The following is a 17804-nucleotide window of genomic DNA, read 5'->3' on the forward strand; positions in this document are numbered from 1 at the left end:
GGAGTCTCGTGTCTGGCATGCGGACTATGTGGCCTGCCCAGCGGAGCTTATCAAGTGTAGTCAGTGCTTCGATGCTGGGGATGTTGGACTGGTCGAGGACGCTAATGTTGGTGTGTCTGTCCTCCCAGGGGATTTGTAGGATCTTGCGGAGACATCGTTGGTATTTTTCCAGCGACTTGGTGTCTACTGTACATGGTCCATGTTTCTGAGCCATACAGGAGGGCGGGTATTACTACAGCCCTGTAGACCATGAGCTTAAGAGCAGTTTTGAGGGTCTTCAAACACCCTTTTCCTCAGGCGGCTGAAGGCTGCACTGGCGCACTGGAGGTGGTGTTCGATCTCGTCGTCAATGCCTGCTCTAGTTGATAGGAGGCTCCCGAGATATGGGAAGTGGTCCATGTTGTCCACGGCAGCGCCCTGGATCTTGATGACTGGGGGACAGTGCTGTGCGGTAAGGACAGGCTGGTGGAGGACCTTTGTCTTGCTGATGTTTAGCGTAAGGCCCATGCTTTCGTCTGCCTCAGTAAATACGTCGACTATGTCCTGGAGTTCAGCCTCTGTATGTGCGCAGACACAGGCGTCGTCCGCCGACAGTAGCTCAACGACAGTGTTGGGGTGGTCTTGGACCTGGCCTGGAGACGGCGTAGCTTGAATAGCTTTCCTCTGGTTCTGTAGTTTAGTTCCACTCCAGTGGGGAGCTTGTTGACTGTGAGTTGGAGCATGGCAATGAGGAAGATTGAGAAGAGGGTTGGGGCAATGACGCAGCCCTGTTTGACCCCGGTCCAGACGTGGATTGGATCCGTTGGTAAGGATCACAGCCTGCATGTCGTCGTGGAGCAGGCGGAGGATGGTGACGAACTTTTGGGGGCATCTGAAACAGAGGAAGATGCTCCATAGACCCCCTCGGTTGACAGTGTCAAAGGCCTTTGTAAGGTTGAAGGCGGCCATGTATAAGGGCTGGTGCTGTTCCTTGCGTTTTTCCTGCAGTTGTCGTGCTGCAAAAATCATGTCCGTTGTGCCCCATGGGGACCAAATCCGCACTGTAACTCTGGGAGGAGCTCCTCAGCCACAGGAAGAAGATGGTTATGGAGGACTCTAGCGACGACCTTCCCAGTGGCTGATAACAGGGAGATTCCTCTGTAGTTGCCGCAGTCAGACTTGTCCCCTTTTTTAAAGATGGTCACAATCACTGCATCTCTGAGATTGCCCGGCATGCTCTCCTCCCTCCAGATGAAAGAGATGAGGTCATTTATTCGTGCCAGTAGTGCCTCAGCAGGGGTTCCCTTCACTCTCAAAGCCTTGTTGTTCTTAAGCTGCCTTATGGCTTTTTCTACCTTGTGCAGTGTTTGGTTTTACTAAAGTGGCCAAGAACAGGGAAACACTCATCAAAGACACCGATGCAGTCAGGACCTGCTGGAAGGAGCAATTTGAAAATCTCCTCAACCGAGAATCTACCTTTGACTCTAGTGTTCTTGACTCCGTCCCGCAGCATGCGTAGAAGTCTAAATTATTGATATATACCGCACAAAGCAAGGGACCAAGTACTGAGCCCTGCGGAACCCCACTGGAAAAAGCCTTCATCACAAAAATACCCCTCGACTATTCCTCATTGCTTACTGTAACTGAGCCAGTGTTGGGCCCAACTTGCTACTTTCCCTTGGATCCCATGGGGTTTTACTTTTCTGACCAGTCTGCCATGGGGACTTTGAGTCAATATGGCTTTCTGACAGGGAAATAGTGTTTAACAAATTTGTTAGATTTTTCTAAGGATACCTAGCAGGGTAGATAAAGGGGAACCAGTGGATCTTTATTTGGATTTCCAAAAGGTTGCTAAGCAAGATAAGGGCTCCTGGGGTTGAGGGTAATATATTAGCATGGATAGAGAATTGGTTAATGGACAGAAAACAAACAGAGTAGGATTAAACAGGTCATTTTCTGGTTAGCAGGCTATAACTAGTGGGGTGCTGCAAGGATCAGTGCTTGGGCCTCTTATTTACAATTTATGTTAATGACTTGAATGAAGGGACCAAGTGTAATGTACGTTTGTTGACGATAAAAAGCTAGGTGGGACTGTAAGCTATGAGGAGGACACAAAGAGCCTGCAATAGGATATAGACAGGTTATGTGAGTGGGCAATAAGGTGGCAGATGGAGTGTAATGTGGGGAAATGTGAGATTATTAATTTTAATAGGAAAAATAGAAAAACAGAATATTTTTTAAATGCTGAGAAACTATTAAATGTTTTTTCAGAGGCATTTTGATATCCTCATACAGAAAGCACTGAAAGTTAGCATGCAGGAACAGCAAGCAATTAGGAAGGCAATTGGCATGTTGGCCTTTATTGCAAAGGGGTTGGAGTACAAGAGTAAGATAGCCTTGCTACAATTGTACAGAGCTTTGGTGAGACCACATCTGGAGTACTGTGCACAGTTTTGGTTTCCTTATCTGAGAAAGGAGAGACGCATGCCTTAGAGGCGGTGCAACGAAGGTTCACTGGACTGATCCCTGGGATGAGGGTTGTCCTATAAGGTGAGATTGAGTAGATTTGGGCCTATACTCTCTGGCGCTTAGAAGAAAGAGGGGTGATCTCATTGAGTCTTCCTGTGCCAATTGGAAAACAAACGGGCGTCATTACTCAATCGGATGATACTTGTCAAACAGCCCTATGTTTTTTACCCATCCCAAATATTTTTACAAGATTCTAAGGGGGATTAGTGGGGTAGCTGCTGAGGTTATTTCCCCTGGCTAGAGAGTCTAGAACTAGGGGCCATAGTCTCAGGATAAGGGGTCGCCCATTTAAGACTGAGAGGAGGAGGATTTCTTCTCTCCGAGGCTTGTGAATCTTTGGAATTCTCTACCCCAAAAGGCTGTGGATGCTGAGTTGATGAGTATGTTCAAGGCTGAGATAGATAGAGTTTTGGACTCTAGGGGAATCAAGGGATAGGGGAATCGGGTGGGAAAGTGGAGCTGAGGTCGAAGATCAGCCATGATCTTATTGAATGGTGGAGCAGGCTCGAAGGGCCGTATCTCCTACTCCTGCCCCTAGTTCTTATGTTCTTGTCCCCTCTCCCCAGTATCTCTCCTCACCTCCGACAATAAGTGTGAGGAGCTCATGGACTTCTTTGTCTCCAAGATCCGTTCGGCAGCCTCTACCTTTTCCCTTCCTTCCCCTAGCCCACCGGGCCAAACTTCCTCGAAGGATCCCCCCCTGCCCGAGACTTGACCTCGCATCTTTCTTGAGTTTCTCTCTGCTCTCCCCTCATGACCTTTCCAGGCTCATCCTGTCCTTGAGACCCACATCCTGCTCCCGAGACCCTATTCCCACCAAACTGCTGATCACCTAACTTTCTTTTCTGGTTCCCATGTCAACTGACATTATTAACGGTTCTCTCTCCTCAGGTACTGTCATCCGTTCACTCAAATCTGCCGTCATCACCCCTCTCAAAAAAAAAAACAACCCTTGATCTTTCCATCCTTGCAAACTACCACCCCATCTCCAGCCTCCCTTTCCTCTCAAGTCCTTGAACATGTTGTCGCCTCCCAAATCCGTGCCCATCTTTCTCACAATTCCATGTTTGAATCCTTCCAATCGGGTTTCCGCACCTGCCACAGTACCGAAACGGCTCTCATCAAAGTCACAAATTACATCTTTTGTGACTGTGGCAAAGCCAAACTATCCCTCCTCATCCTGCTTAACTTGTCTGCAGCCTTTGACACAGTTGACCACTCTCTCCTTCTCCAACGCCTCTCCACCGTTGTCCAGCTGGGTGGTACTGCACTTGCATAGTTCCATTCTTATCTATCTAATCGTAGCCAGAGAATCACCTGCAAATGGCTTCTCTTCCCGCCCCCGCATTGTTACCTCTGGTGTTCCCCGGTGATCTATCCTTGGCCCCCTCCTATTTCTCATCTACATTTTGCCCCTTGGCGACATCATCCGAACATACAGCGTCATTTTCCACATGTACGCTGATGACACCCAGCTCTACCTCACGACCAATTACAGAGATAGGGAGCAGCGAGGCCATGGAAGGATTTGAAAATAAGGATGAGAATTTTGAAATTGCTTAACTGGAAGCTAATGTAGGTAAGTGAGTACTGGTGAAGGGTGAGCGGGACTTGATGCGAGTTAGGACAGAGGCAGCTCAGTTTTGGATCACCACTATTTCACGTAGAGTAGAATGTGGGTGGTTGCAAGGAGTGCGTTGCAATAGTCAAGGCTAGAGGTAACAAAGGTATGACATTTGTGACTTTGATGAGAGCAGTTTCGGTACTGTGGCAGGCGCGGAAACCGGATTGGAGGGATTCAAACTATGGAGCGTCCTGCTCCATTTCGGCTGCCCCAAAAAGTTTGTCGCCATCCTCCGCCTGCTCCATGACGACATGCAAGCCATGATCCTGACCAACGGATCCATCACAGACCCAATACACATGCGGATCGGGGTCAAGCAGGACTGCGTCATTGCGCCAACCCTCTTCTCGATCTTCCTTGCTGCCATGCTCCACCTCACACTGAACAAGCTCCCCGCTGGAGTGGAACTAAACTACAGAACCAGTGGGAACCTGTTCAACCTTCGTCGTCTCCAGGCCAGATCCAAGACTGTCCCAACCTCTGTCGTCGAACTACAGTACATGGACGACGCTTGCGTCTGCACACATTCAGAAGACTGAACTCCAAATCATAGCACCTTCACTGAAGCGTACCAAAGCATAGGCCTTACACTAAATATCCATAAGACAAAGGTCCTCCACCAATCTGACCCCACCACACAGCACTGCCCTCCCAGTCATCAAGATCCATGGCGCGGTCCTGGACAACGTGGACCACTTTCCATACCTCGGGAGCCTATTATCAGCAAGGGCAGACATAGACAACGAGGTTCAACACCGCCCCCAGTGTGCCAGCGCAGCATTCGGCCGCCTGAGGAAAAGAGTGTTCGAAGATCAGGCCCTCAAATCTGCCACCAAGCTCATGGTATCTGTAGTGATACCCGCCCTCCTATATGGCTCGGAGACATGGACCATGTCTCCGCAAGATCTTGCAAATCCCCTGGGAGGACAGACGCACCAACATTAGCGTGATCGATCAGGCCAGCATCGAAGCACTGACCACATTAGACCAGCTCCGATGGGCAGGCCACAGTGTTCGCATGCCTGACGAGACTCCCAAAGCAAGCGATCAACTTGGAACTCCTACACGGCAAGCGAGCCCCAGGTGGGCAGAGGAAACGTTTCAAGGACACCCTCAAAGCCTCCTTGATAAAAGGTAACATCCCCACCAACACCTGAAAGTCCCTGGCCAAAGAACGCCCTAAGTAGAGGAAGAGCATCCAGGAGGGCGCTGAGCACCTCGAGTCTCGTCGCCGAGCGCATGCAGAAAACAAGCGCAGGCAGCGGAAGGAGCGGTGCGGCAAACCAGTTCCATCCACCCTGTCCTTCAACGACTGTCCCACCTGTGACACAGACTAATTCCGGTATTGGACTGTACAGTCACCCAAGAGCATTCTGATACCTAATTCAAATTCAACTTGGTTCAAGCAGTCGAGAGCAGCTAACCTGCCTGGGCTTTTTGCTTGCTAGAAAATGTGAATGAATTTGGAACCGACCCTTTTTCTGCATTGTGAATTAGCCATTTCAAAAACCACCATGCAATTAAATCCAGGTTCCCACGTGGGAGACATAGAAACATAGAAAATAGGTGCAGGAGTAGGCCATTCGGCCCTTCGCGCCTGCACCGCCATTCAATGAGTTCATGGCGGAACATGCAACTTCAGTACCCCATTCCTGCTTTCTCGCCATACCCCTTGAATCCTCCGAGTAGTAAGGACAACATCTAACTCCTTTTTGAATATATTTGGTGAATTGGCCTCAACAACTTTCTGTGGTAGAGAATTCCACAGGTTCACCACTCTCTGGGTGAAGAAGTTTCTCCTCATCTCGGTCCTAAATGGCTTACCCCTTATCCTTAGACTGTGACCCCTGGTTCTGGACTTCCCCAAGCATTGGGAACGTTCTTCCTGCATCTAACCTGTCGAAACCTGTCAGAATTTTAAACATTTCTATGAGATCCCCTCTCATTCTTCTGAACTCCAGTGAATACAAGCCAGTTGATCCAGTCTATCTTGATATGTCAGTCCCGCCATCCCGGGAATCAGCCTGGTGAACCTTCGCTGCACTCCCTCAATAGCAAGAATGTCCTTCCTCAAGTTAGGAGACCAAAACTGTACACAATACTCCAGATGTGGCCTCACCAAGGCCCTGTACAACTGTAGTAACACCTCCCTGCCCCTGTACTCAAATCTCCTAGCTATAAAGGCCAACATGCCAGTTGCTTTCTTAACCGCCTGCTGTACCTGCATGCCAACCTTCAATGACTGATGTGCCATGACACCCAGGTCTCGTTGCACCTCCCCTTTTCCTAATCTGTCACCATTCAGATAATCTGTCTCTGTTTTTACCACCAAAGTTGATAACCTCACATTTATCCACATTATACTTCATCTGCCATGCATTTGCCCACTCACCTAACCTATCCAAGTTACTCTGCAGCCTCATAGCATCCTCCTTGCAGCTCTCACTGCCACCCAACTTAGTGTCATCCGCAAATTTAGAGATACTACATTTAATCCTCTAGTCTAAATCATTAATGTACAATGTAAACAGCTGGGGCCCCAGCACAGAACCTTGCGGTACCCCACTAGTCACTGCCTGCCATTCTGAAAAGTACCCTTTTACTCCTACTCATTTTCCTGTCGGCCAACCAGTTCTCAATCCATATCAGCACACTACCCGTAATCCCATGTGCTTTAACTTTGCACATTAATTTCTTGTGTGGGACCTTGTCGAAAGCCTTCTGAAAGTCCAAATACACCACATCAACTGGTTCTCCCTTGTCCACTCTACTGGAAACATCCTCAAAAAATTCCAGAAGATTTGTCAAGCATGATTTCCCTTTCACACATCCATGCTGACTTGGACCTATCATGTCACCTCTTTCCAAATGCGCTGCTATGACATCCTTAATAATTGATTCCATCATTTTACCCACTACCGATGTCAGGCTGACAGGCAAGGCATCAATAAATATTTTTTTAAATTCCTGATGTGTTATCTCGTCATAAACTTAAAGGCGTATTTAATTCTGATAAAACTAGCCTTTTTTAAGTTCTAATGACATTCACTGGAAAAAAGCTAAGCAAATAATTTGTATAATTTTTGTGTTCACATGACTGGAAAGAAAAAAAGTTGCTGGACTGGTTGTTTTCTTGGTCTTCAACTTATAGGGCCCAAGTTTCCACACGCGCCTAGAACGGCGCAGTCCCGACCTGGACGCCCGTTTTTTGCGCCACAAAGTGCGCCTAAAAAAATCCTCGGTATTCTCCACCTACCTGCAGGTCCTCTGGCCCTCGGCGCAGCCAGCACGAGCTATGGGGGGGCGGAGCCAGGTCTCTGCGCTGAAAACAGTGCCGGGACCTCTGCACATGCGCGCTACAGTGGGCCGCAAGTGCAGTAGCTCCAGGCGCCGAACTGTGTGGGAGGGGCCCGAAGCACGCAGCCCCTAGCCCTGGCTGAATGGCCTCACTGGGGCTGCGTGAATAAGGCTCCTCCCACGGCCAGCTCCTGCTTTCCCCCCGACCAGACCCGACACTCGCTCCCCGCCCCCCCCCCTCCGGACCAGACCCGACACCCGCTCTCCCCCCCCCCCCTCCGGACCAGACCCGACACCCGTTCTCCCCCCCCCGCCTCCGGACCAGACCCGACACTCGCTCCCCGCCCCCCCCCTCCGGACCAGACCCGACACTCGCTCCCCGCCCCCCCCCCCTCCGGACCAGACCCGACACCCGTTCTCCCCCCCCCGCCTCCGGACCAGACCCGACACTCGCTCCCCGCCCCCCCCGCCTCCGGACCAGACCAGACCCGACCCGACACCTGCTCCCCGCCCCCCCTGCCTCCGGACCAGACCCGACACTCGCTCCCCGCCCCCCCTGCCTCCGGACCAGACCCGACACCCGTTCTCCCCCCCCCCCGCCTCCGGACCAGACCCGACACTCGCTCCCCGCCCCCCCTGCCTCCGGACCAGACCCGACACCCGTTCTCCCCCCCCGCCTCCGGACCAGACCAGACCCGACCCGACACCTGCTCCCCGCCCCCCCTGCCTCTGGACCAGACCCGACACCCGCTCCCCCCCCCCCCCTCCGAACCAGACCCGACACCCGCTCCCTGCCCCCCCCTGCCTCCGGACCAGACCCGACACCCGCTCCCTGCCCCCCCCCCCCTGCCTCCGGACCAGACCCGACACTCGCTCCCCGCCCCCCCTGCCTCCGGACCAGACCCGACACCCGTTCTCCCCCCCCCCCCGCCTCCGGACCAGACCCGACACTCGCTCCCCGCCCCCCCTGCCTCCGGACCAGACCCGACACCCGTTCTCCCCCCCGCCTCCGGACCAGACCAGACCCGACCCGACACCTGCTCCCCGCCCCCCCTGCCTCTGGACCAGACCCGACACCCGCTCCCCCCCCCCCCTCCGAACCAGACCCGACACCCGCTCCCTGCCCCCCCCTGCCTCCGACCAGACCCGACACCCGCTCTCTGCCCCCCCCCTGCCTCCGGACCAGACCCGACACCCGTTCTCCCCCCCCCGCCTCCGGACCAGACCAGACCCGACCCGACACCTGCTCCCCGCCCCCCCTGCCTCTGGACCAGACCCGACACCCGCTCCCCCCCCCCCCCCTCCGAACCAGACCAGACCCGACCCGACACCTGCTCCCCGCCCCCCTGCCTCTGGACCAGACCCGACACCCGCTCCCCCCCCCCCCCCCCTCCGAACCAGACCCGACACCCGCTCCCTGCCCCCCCCTGCCTCCGGACCAGACCCGACACCCGCTCCCTGCCCCCCCCCCCCCTGCCTCCAGACCAGACCCGACACCCGCTCCTCGCCCCCCCCCCCCCCCCCCCCCGCCTCCGGACCAGCCCGACACCCGCGTCCCTTCCCCCCCGACCCGACCCGCGCTCCTGTTCCCGCTCCCCGCCTCCCCGACCCGACCCGCGCTCCTGCCCCCCGACCCGACTCGACTCCCGCTCCCGGACTGGATCCAACCTGACCTCCCCCCCCTCCCTCTCTCTCTCTCCCCCCCCTCCCTCTCTCTCTTTCCCCCCCCCCTCTCTCTCTCTCCCCTCCTCCCTCCCTCTCTCTTCCCCCCCCCCTCCCTCCCTCTCTCTCTCTCCCCCCCGACCCGACCCAACCCAACGCCACCTACCTGTAAATCTGGTGCTGGGGACGGCCCTGCCCGAAGTCTCAGGCCGGCCCGTTCAGCCTTCGGTCCCGAAAGGCCTGCCTGAAGCACTTTCACACAGGTAGGAAGATGGTTTATTTAATCTTTTCTTTGCTTATAAATGTTTATTCAGGTTGGATTTATTTGTATAATATTTGTATAAGTATAAATAAGGATTTATTATAGAATTTAATGACTTCCCTTCCCCCCCCCCCCCCCCCCCACCTCGTTCTGGACGCCTAATTTGTAACCTGCGCCTGATTTTTTAATGTGTAGAACAGGTTTTTTCAGTTCTACAAAAATCTTCACTTGCTCCATTCTACTTTAGACTGGAGTACGTTTTCATTGTGGAAACTTTCAAATCAGGCGTCAGTGGCCGGACACGCCCCCTTTTGAAGAAAAAATTCTGTTCCAAAGTAGAACTGTTCTACCTGACTAGAACTGCAGAAAAAAAAATGTGGAGAATTGCGATTTCTAAGATAGTCCGTTCTCCACCAGTTGCTCCTAAAAATCAGGCGCAAATTATGTGGAAACTTGGGCCCATAGAAACAACAAAAAGGCATAAATGCCTTCAAGAAGTGGTTGAGTCATTGACTGCAGCATGGTATCACAAGGCAGAAAATTCATATTCGTAGTTGACTACTCACTTGAAGTGCTTGTATCTAAAAGCAGAATCCATTGGCTACTACATTTGCCACTGAAAATTAATCCAACAAACATAAGAGGCAGCTGCATTTGGCACATTTGAGAATCCTGCAGAGACACTAATGGCTGATTCTGGAGCAACAAACTTCTTTAATTTGAGTTTTCTGTTGCAACTGCAAGCAGATATGAGGTTTGAATCCATTGTCAGTATTGATAAGGAAGTACTGATGTCTAATTGCTGACTGACACTAATATTGTTAATGCTTTGTGGGAAATTTGCTACTCGAGAGGAGAAAGCCCAAACAAGTGGATGCAGTGAGTAGATGGATGAAGATAAACCAGCCACCACCGTCACCTTAGCATCCATTTATGTGCAATTGATGGAGTGGCTGGCAATTAAGCCAGATGTCCCGATGAAAGTTTTCACTGTATTAAACGCGTGATGGACAAATGTGTTATGGGCAGGAAGGCACATGCGTTGTAGGCAGTCACAAGAGTGTTTTGCAGAATGATTGAACTTTACATTGTGCAGCCTGTACTGTGCTCAAATTTCAGTCACATGAAGTTCAATAGTTGCCGTAATATTTTAGGGGATTTTTTTTTGTTTTCCTATACTGATTTACTGTGCTGTTTCACCCAGAATTGCTTAATTTGAACTGTTGGATAGTTCAAACTTTTATTTGAAGAAAAATGGCTTCAAATTAACAGGAGTGAGTATGCTGTTGTTGTTTCATAAAATGTATTCCTTTTCCTATTTGTAGTTTCCTCAATGAAAAACTGTACACATTTACTAATCACAAAAGTTGAGCGTTCGTATGGTTTCTAAAAGGTAAAATGTAGGCTGTGTTATAATTGCATTCTGCATGTTTCTTTTGATCCTGTTAATTTTGGGGGTTCTGTGTATGACTAGTATCTGATTACTTGCAAGAAGGTCTCCAGATATATTTACTTCCAAGGATTTGCCAGCTATCGGATAACAAATCAGTCAGCTTCAATGTGGCTTCTGACCTTAGCTCATGAGGGCTCATCTGTCGGAGCTGTGTTGTGTTGTAAAGCTCAGGATGCATTATTTATAAAAAATCCATTTAGTGACACAGTGTCTTGAGTATAGGAAAATGCTGGATGGTAAGATTCAAGGATTACAAAAACATTGTGAAAGAATGGTATGCAGAAGGACTGCTGCTAACACTAGATTTTGTCTCTGTCTTTCATAATTTGTAAAAAAAAAAATTGCGGGATTAAAATTGAATTTCAAAAGGGCACAAAACGGGCAGTAGCAGATCGACTGATCATTGTACACCACCCAATTTGTCTTTCTAGTGAAGTCAATGGAAAGGAAATCAGGAGAGGTATGTAATAGGTGTCCAGTCTACTAACACCCAATTTGTGCTACATAACAACATTGAAATAGGAGCAGGAGTAGGCCATTTGGCACCTTGAGCCTGCTCTGCCATTTAATAAATCATGGCTCATCATGGACTCAGCTCCACTTCCCTGCCTACTCCCCATAACCCTTTATTCCCTTAGAACTCAAAAAGCTGTCTATCTCCGCCATAAATATATTCAATGACCCAGCCTCCACAGCTCTCTGGGGCAGAGAATTCCACAGATTTACAAACCTCCGAGAAGAAATTCCTCCTCATCTCAGTTTTGAATGGGCGGCCCCTTATTCTGAGACTATGTCCCCTACTTTTAGTTTCCTCTATCAGTGGAAATATCCTCTCTGCAGCCACCTTGTCGAGCCCCCTCATTATCTTGTATGTTTCGATAAGATCACCTCTCAATCTTTTGAATTCCAATGAGCAGAGGCCCAACCTACTCAACCTTTCCTCCTAAGTTAAACCCTCATCTCCGGAATCAACCTAGTGAACCTTCTCTGAACAGCCTAAAATGCAAGTATATCCTTCCGTAAATAAGGAGACCAAAACTGCACGCAGTACTCTAGGTGTAGCCTCACCAATACCCTGTACAGTTGTAGCAGGACTTCTCTGCTTTTATACTCTATCCCCCTTGCAATAAAGGCCAACGTTCCATTTGCCTTCCTGATTACTTGCTATACCTGCATACTAACTTTTTGTGTTTCATACACAAGGACCCCAGGTCCCTCTGTACTGCAGCACTTTGCAATTTTTCTGCATTTAAATTGCAATTTGCTTTTCTATTTTTTCTGCCAAAGTGGCTAACCTCAGATTTTGGCCATATTATACTCTATCTGTCAAAAATTTGCCCACTCACTTAACCTGTCTATATCGCTTTGCAGATTTTTTGTGTCCTCCTCACAATTTGCTTTCCCACCCATCTTTGTATCGTCAGCAAACTTGGCTACATTACACTCTGTCTCTTCATCCAAGTCATTAATATTGATGGTAAATAGTTGAGGCCCCAGCACCAATCCCTGTGGCACCCCACTAGTTACTGTTTCCCAACCGGAAAATTACCCATTTATATCGACTCTCTGTTTTCTGTTAGTTAGCCAATCCTCTATCCATGCTAATATATTACCCCCAACCCCGTGAACTTTTATCTTGTGCAGTAACCTTTTATGTGGCACCTTATCGAATGCCTTCTGGAAATCCAAATACACCACATCCACTGGTTTCCCCCCTTATCCACCCTGTTCATTACATCCTCAAAGAACTCCAGCCAATTTGTCAAACGTAATTTACCTTTCATAAAGCCATGCTGACTCTGCTTGATTGAAATATGCTTTTCCAAATGTCCTGCTATGGCTTCCTTAATAATGGACTCCAGCATTTTCCCAACGATAGATGTTAGGCTAACTGGTCTATAGTTTCCTGCTTTCTGTCTGCCTCCTTTTTTAAATAGGGGCATTACATTTGCGGTTTTCCAATCCGCTGGGACCTCCCCAGAATCCAGGGAATTTTGGTAGATTACAACCAATGCATCCACTATTTCTGCAGCCACCACTTTTAAGACCCTAGGATGCAAGCCATCAGATCCAGTGCTGTGCTGAAGTTGAATTTTACTCCCTGGGTTTCATCAGGACAAAGATGTGCTATTTGATTTATTGTGTTCTAAGTACTGACTCCCAGAGTTGGTGGTAGTGTGTTTGCCCAGTCGGTGTTCCTTGAGCTTTGAGGCTTACCAAACCCATCTTGTGTAAATTCATTGACTGCATAGAACACTGCAAAATTATTCATTACAACAGAAAATTCCTTGAAAGAAAATAAAATGACACAAAGTTGCTTTAGCAGTCTTACAATGTTTAACTTGTGAATGAAAGAAAACGGCTGGAACCTTCCCAGCCCTGCGAGTGCGGGTTTGGAGGCGGGCTCGCTGTGAAAATGGCCGTGATTGACAGCGGAGCCGAAAGTCCACTCTAAATCGCCTCCATGTCAGTTTCTCAACTGTCTGGTCTGCCTGCGGATCGCAGACCCGACACCAAGCTGTGGGCCAGTCAATTAAGATGCTTAAGGGCTAATTAAAAATGTTATATCAAAGGATTTTACCCAGGCACTTGCTATTTTACCTAGTGTTCGACGAGTTTGCCATTCCTCGGGTTTCATGTCAGGTAAGTGTGTCAGGTTCTCTGTGACTCTCCCTTGCTTTCGCTAGTTGACAGCTGCAGAAGTGGTATAAAAGCTACCATTTCACAGCTGTTCACTTTCCAATGTCAGAAGCTGAAGCCTTCAGGATTTGGAAGAAACTTTTGAGCTCTATGCAGTTTGGAAGTATTTGCACTGAACTCTCTATCCACTGTCACCTCCTTGGAGCAACCTCTCTCACCATTGACAGATCACTTCTGTCATCTCAACGTCATCTGCCATGTATTCCGGCAGAAAATCTCGCCTTGGAAACCTCAGAATCCCACCACGATCAGCCCCAACAGCAACATCACAAAACACACCAGCATCATGAACAACAACACCAACCTGTGGATGCATTGGTTGTAATTTACCAAAATTCCCTGGATTCTGGGGAGGTCCCAGCAGATTGGAAAACTGCAACTGCAATGCCCCTATTTAAAAAAAGGAGGCAGACAAAAAGCAGGAAACTATAGACCAGTTAGCCTAACATCTGTGGTTGGGAAAATGTCGGAGTCCATTATCAAAGAAGCAGTAGCAGGATATTTCGAAAAGCATAATTTGGTCAGGCAGAGTCAGCATGGATTTATGAAGGGGAAGTCATGTTTGACAAATTTTCTGGAATTCTTTGAGGATTTAACGAACAGGGTGGATAAAGGGGGACCAGTGGATGTGGTGTATTTGGACTTCCAGAAGGGATTTGACACGGTGCCACATAAAAGGTTCCTGCACAAGATAAAAGTTCACAGAGTTGGGGGTAATATATTAGCATGGATAGAGGATTGGCTAACTAACAGAAACCAGAGAGTCGGGATAAATGGTTCATTCTGGGGTTGGCAATCAGTAACTAGTGGGGTGCCGCAAGGATCAGTGCTGGGACCCCAACTATTTACAATCTATATTAATGACTTGGAATAAGGGACTTAGTGTAACGTAGCCAAGCTTGCTGACGATACAAAGATGGGAGGAAAAGCAATGTGTGAGGAGGACACAAAAAATCTGCAAAGGGATATAGACCGGCTAAGTGAGTGGGCAAATATTTGGCAGATGGAGTATAATGTTGGAAATTGTGAGGTCATGCATTTTGGCAGAAAAAAATCAAAGAGCAAGTTATTATTTAAATGGAAGAAGATTGCAAAGTACCGCAGTACAGCAGGACCTGGGGGTACTTGTGCATGAAACACAAAAGGATAGTGTGCAGGTACAGCAAGTGATCAGGAAGGCCAATGGTATCTTGGCCTTTATTGCAAAGGGGATGGAGTATAAAAGCAGGGAAGTCTTGCTACAGCTATACAAGGTTTTGGTGAGGCCACACCTGGAATACTGCATACAGTTTTGGTTTCCATATTTACGAAAGGATATACTTGGTTTGGAGGCAGTTCAGAGAAGGTTCACTGGGTTGATTGCGGGGATGAGGGGAATTCTACTCATTGGAATTCAGAAGAATGAGAGGTGATCGTATCGAAGCGTATAAGATTATGAGGGGGCTTGACAAGGTGGATGCTGAGAGGAGTTTTCCACTGATGAGGGAGACTAGAACTAGAGGGCATGATCTTAGAATAAGGGGCCACTCATTTAAAACAGATGAGGAGAAATTTCTTCTGAGGGTTGTGAATCTGTGGAATTTGCTGCCTCAGAGAGCTTTGGAAGCTGGGACATTGAATAAATTTAAGACAGAAATAGACAGTTTCTTAAATGATAAGGGATTATGGGGAGCGGGTAGGGATGTGGAGCTGAGTCCACGATCAGATCAGCCATGATCGTATTAAATGGTGGAGCAGGTTCGAGGGGCCATATGGCCTACTCCTGTTCCAATTTCTTATGTTCTTATGTAACCTCCTCCACATCACCTGATGCTACACAGTACCCGACCACATTGCTGCCCGGGAGGTCAGGGATGGTCTCACCATGGCCACATTTACTTCACTTGCCACTGTGCACCCTGGCTGCCACATGATGCGCTAGGTTGACACCACCCCACACCAACACCATAAAGCATCCCTGCAATGTCCAAGCCATTCCTTTCACACTCTTCACCATTGTGCGTGATACCCTTATGTCTGACCATTCACTACAACTCACTACGCCACTTCCAAAGGTACACACACATCTGTCCAAGAACACTGTTCAAAATAAAGATTTCAATGTTTTGCAACACATTAACAGAAACTCTACATGAACATTGGCTAAAAGACCCAAGTGCATACCCTTGTGTGTTATTTGGTATGATTGGACAAGGATGAGGGTGTGTGAGGGGTGGCTAGTGAGATGGAGAAGTGATAATGTAAATAAAGAGAGGGATGGGTGGAGGTGCAAGGTTAGTTGGTGTGAGTAAGGATGTGCAGGATTAAGTTAGGGAAGGCAGTAATTGAGGATGTGATGAGTGGCACAGCAGGATGAGGTTGAATGATCTACTGAGATTTTTGAAAGGTTTGCGCTACTGCAGCCAGGTCCTCCGGACGACATCCTTGCTTGTACAATATGCAACCAGGCTGTGTTGGTGTCCTGTGGCAGTCTCTTCCGCCCATTGGAAGGGAAGAGAACCTCCTCCCTGTGTGCTGTGACTCCATCCATAAGCATCAGGAGGGAGGCATGGGAGAGCAGCCGTGCACCTTTTTGCAGTGCTTGTCCATGTTTGCAGCAACTCAGTACTGCAGAACAACTGTCAAAAAAAGTTGACCATGGTCACTTTAAGGAAATCGGCTGATGACACATCATTTGATGACATTAGACCTGCTTCCTCTTAATTGGCCGGGAAGCTCACAGATGCGGGCTTAACAAGTCCCATGAACATAAAATCAGATCAGAAGAGCTCCATGAGAGCTGGGTCGCAGTCTGCCACTTGCCTCTGTCGCACTTAGCCTGCCTCGGTAAGTGAAATCACAGCCCGTGTATTGAAAGTTGATCAACAGATATGCTAGCCTTTTAAAAGATGAAAAAGGTTTACACTATATAGACATGTAAATGGCAGTATAACTTTGATGTCGGATCCTGATACCTGAATAGTCTGAAGTAAAGCAGTGTGAGATTCCCGTCAGGATGCCACTTCACACTGGTTTAAACCTCCAAAGTCTACAGTATAACTCCAGACTGGCCATATATGCGGACCTGAGCGGTGGTACAAAATCAGCGGGAGAGAAGGCCTCCAGCAGAACGGACCCGAGCAGTAGCAAGAGGAGGAGCGGCGGTACATTCGAATTCCAAAAGAACAGCAAAAGCAAGGAGTGACGTCACAGGACTGCAGGTAGGTGATTGGTTGATGAGTACTACAGTTTTTTTTAGTCTCTAAGCTAGCTAAGAAACTGTAAATTGCTATAACTTTACTTTTATTAAATTAGTAACTAATCTAGATAAACCAATTAAGTAATAAAACTAAAATAATTTAAAAAATGTTTTTAATCAATCAAATAAATAAAGGTTAGATAGACATGGCAATGCAGATGGTGTGCCGTAACTGCAGCATGTGGGAGTTTGTGGAGAGCATCGTGATCCCGAGCAACCACATCTGCAGTAAGTGTCTGCAGCTCAAGGAACTTAGTCTGAATTGTTGAGATGGAGTACGAGGTTCAGACATTGCGAGGCATCAGGGAGGAGTAGCGTTATCTGGACACTTTGTTCAAGGAGGCAATCACACCCCTTAGATTAAGTAGTCCTTTAGAGTTTGTTAATGGTCAGGGACAGGAGGGTGTGACTGTGAGTGAGGCAGGTATGGGAACCCAGGATGTAGTGATGGAGGAGCCTCAGCCCTTGATCTTGTCCAACAAGTATGAAGTACTTAATAGAATCATAGAAAATAGGTGCAGGAGTATGCCATTCGGCCCTTTGAGCCTGCACTGTATGGATGGTGTATGGATAAGGAAAAGGACTGGAGGGAGAATGCGCAAACTGACCAAGGCACCATGGTGCAGGCCATTTAAGGGGGGGGCGGGGGGGAGGGGGGTAAAAAGGAATGTGATAGGCCACCGTGTAGTCAGGGGGAATAGATTCTGTTCTCTGCAGCCGCGACGGGGAGTTCCGCAGGTTGTGTTGCCTACCTGGTGCCAGGGTTAAGGATATCCCCTCGTGACTGGAGAAGAGCTTGGCTTGGGAGTGGGAGGATCCAGTTGTCGTGGTCAACTTAGGAACCAATGACATAGGTAGAACCAGGAATGAGGTTCTGCTGAGAGTGTTTGAGGAGCTAGGTTCCAAATTAAAGAGCAGAATCTCAAAGGTAGTAATCTCTGGATTGTTACCTGAGCCACTTGTACATTGGCACAGGGTCAAACAGATTAGAGGTTTAACTGCGTGGCTCAGAGTGGTGAGAGGGTAACGGGTTTCAGTTCATGGGACACTGGCACCAGTA

General features: G+C 48.8%; 1 protein-coding gene across 1 annotated transcript in view; it reads left to right on the plus strand.

Moving 5' to 3' along the window:
- The window catches only part of unm_hu7910 (un-named hu7910), a 397894-nt gene that overhangs the window by 206684 nt on the left and 173406 nt on the right, over positions 1 to 17804 (plus strand). Inside the window, 2 exon segments of the mRNA XM_070891910.1 lie at positions 1100 to 1151; positions 2192 to 2209. Of these exon segments, the coding sequence (XP_070748011.1) occupies positions 1100 to 1151; positions 2192 to 2209 (70 nt within the window).

Source organism: Pristiophorus japonicus, chromosome 1 (genome assembly GCF_044704955.1).
Source record: "Pristiophorus japonicus isolate sPriJap1 chromosome 1, sPriJap1.hap1, whole genome shotgun sequence".
NCBI classification, from domain to species: Eukaryota; Metazoa; Chordata; class Chondrichthyes; family Pristiophoridae; genus Pristiophorus; species Pristiophorus japonicus.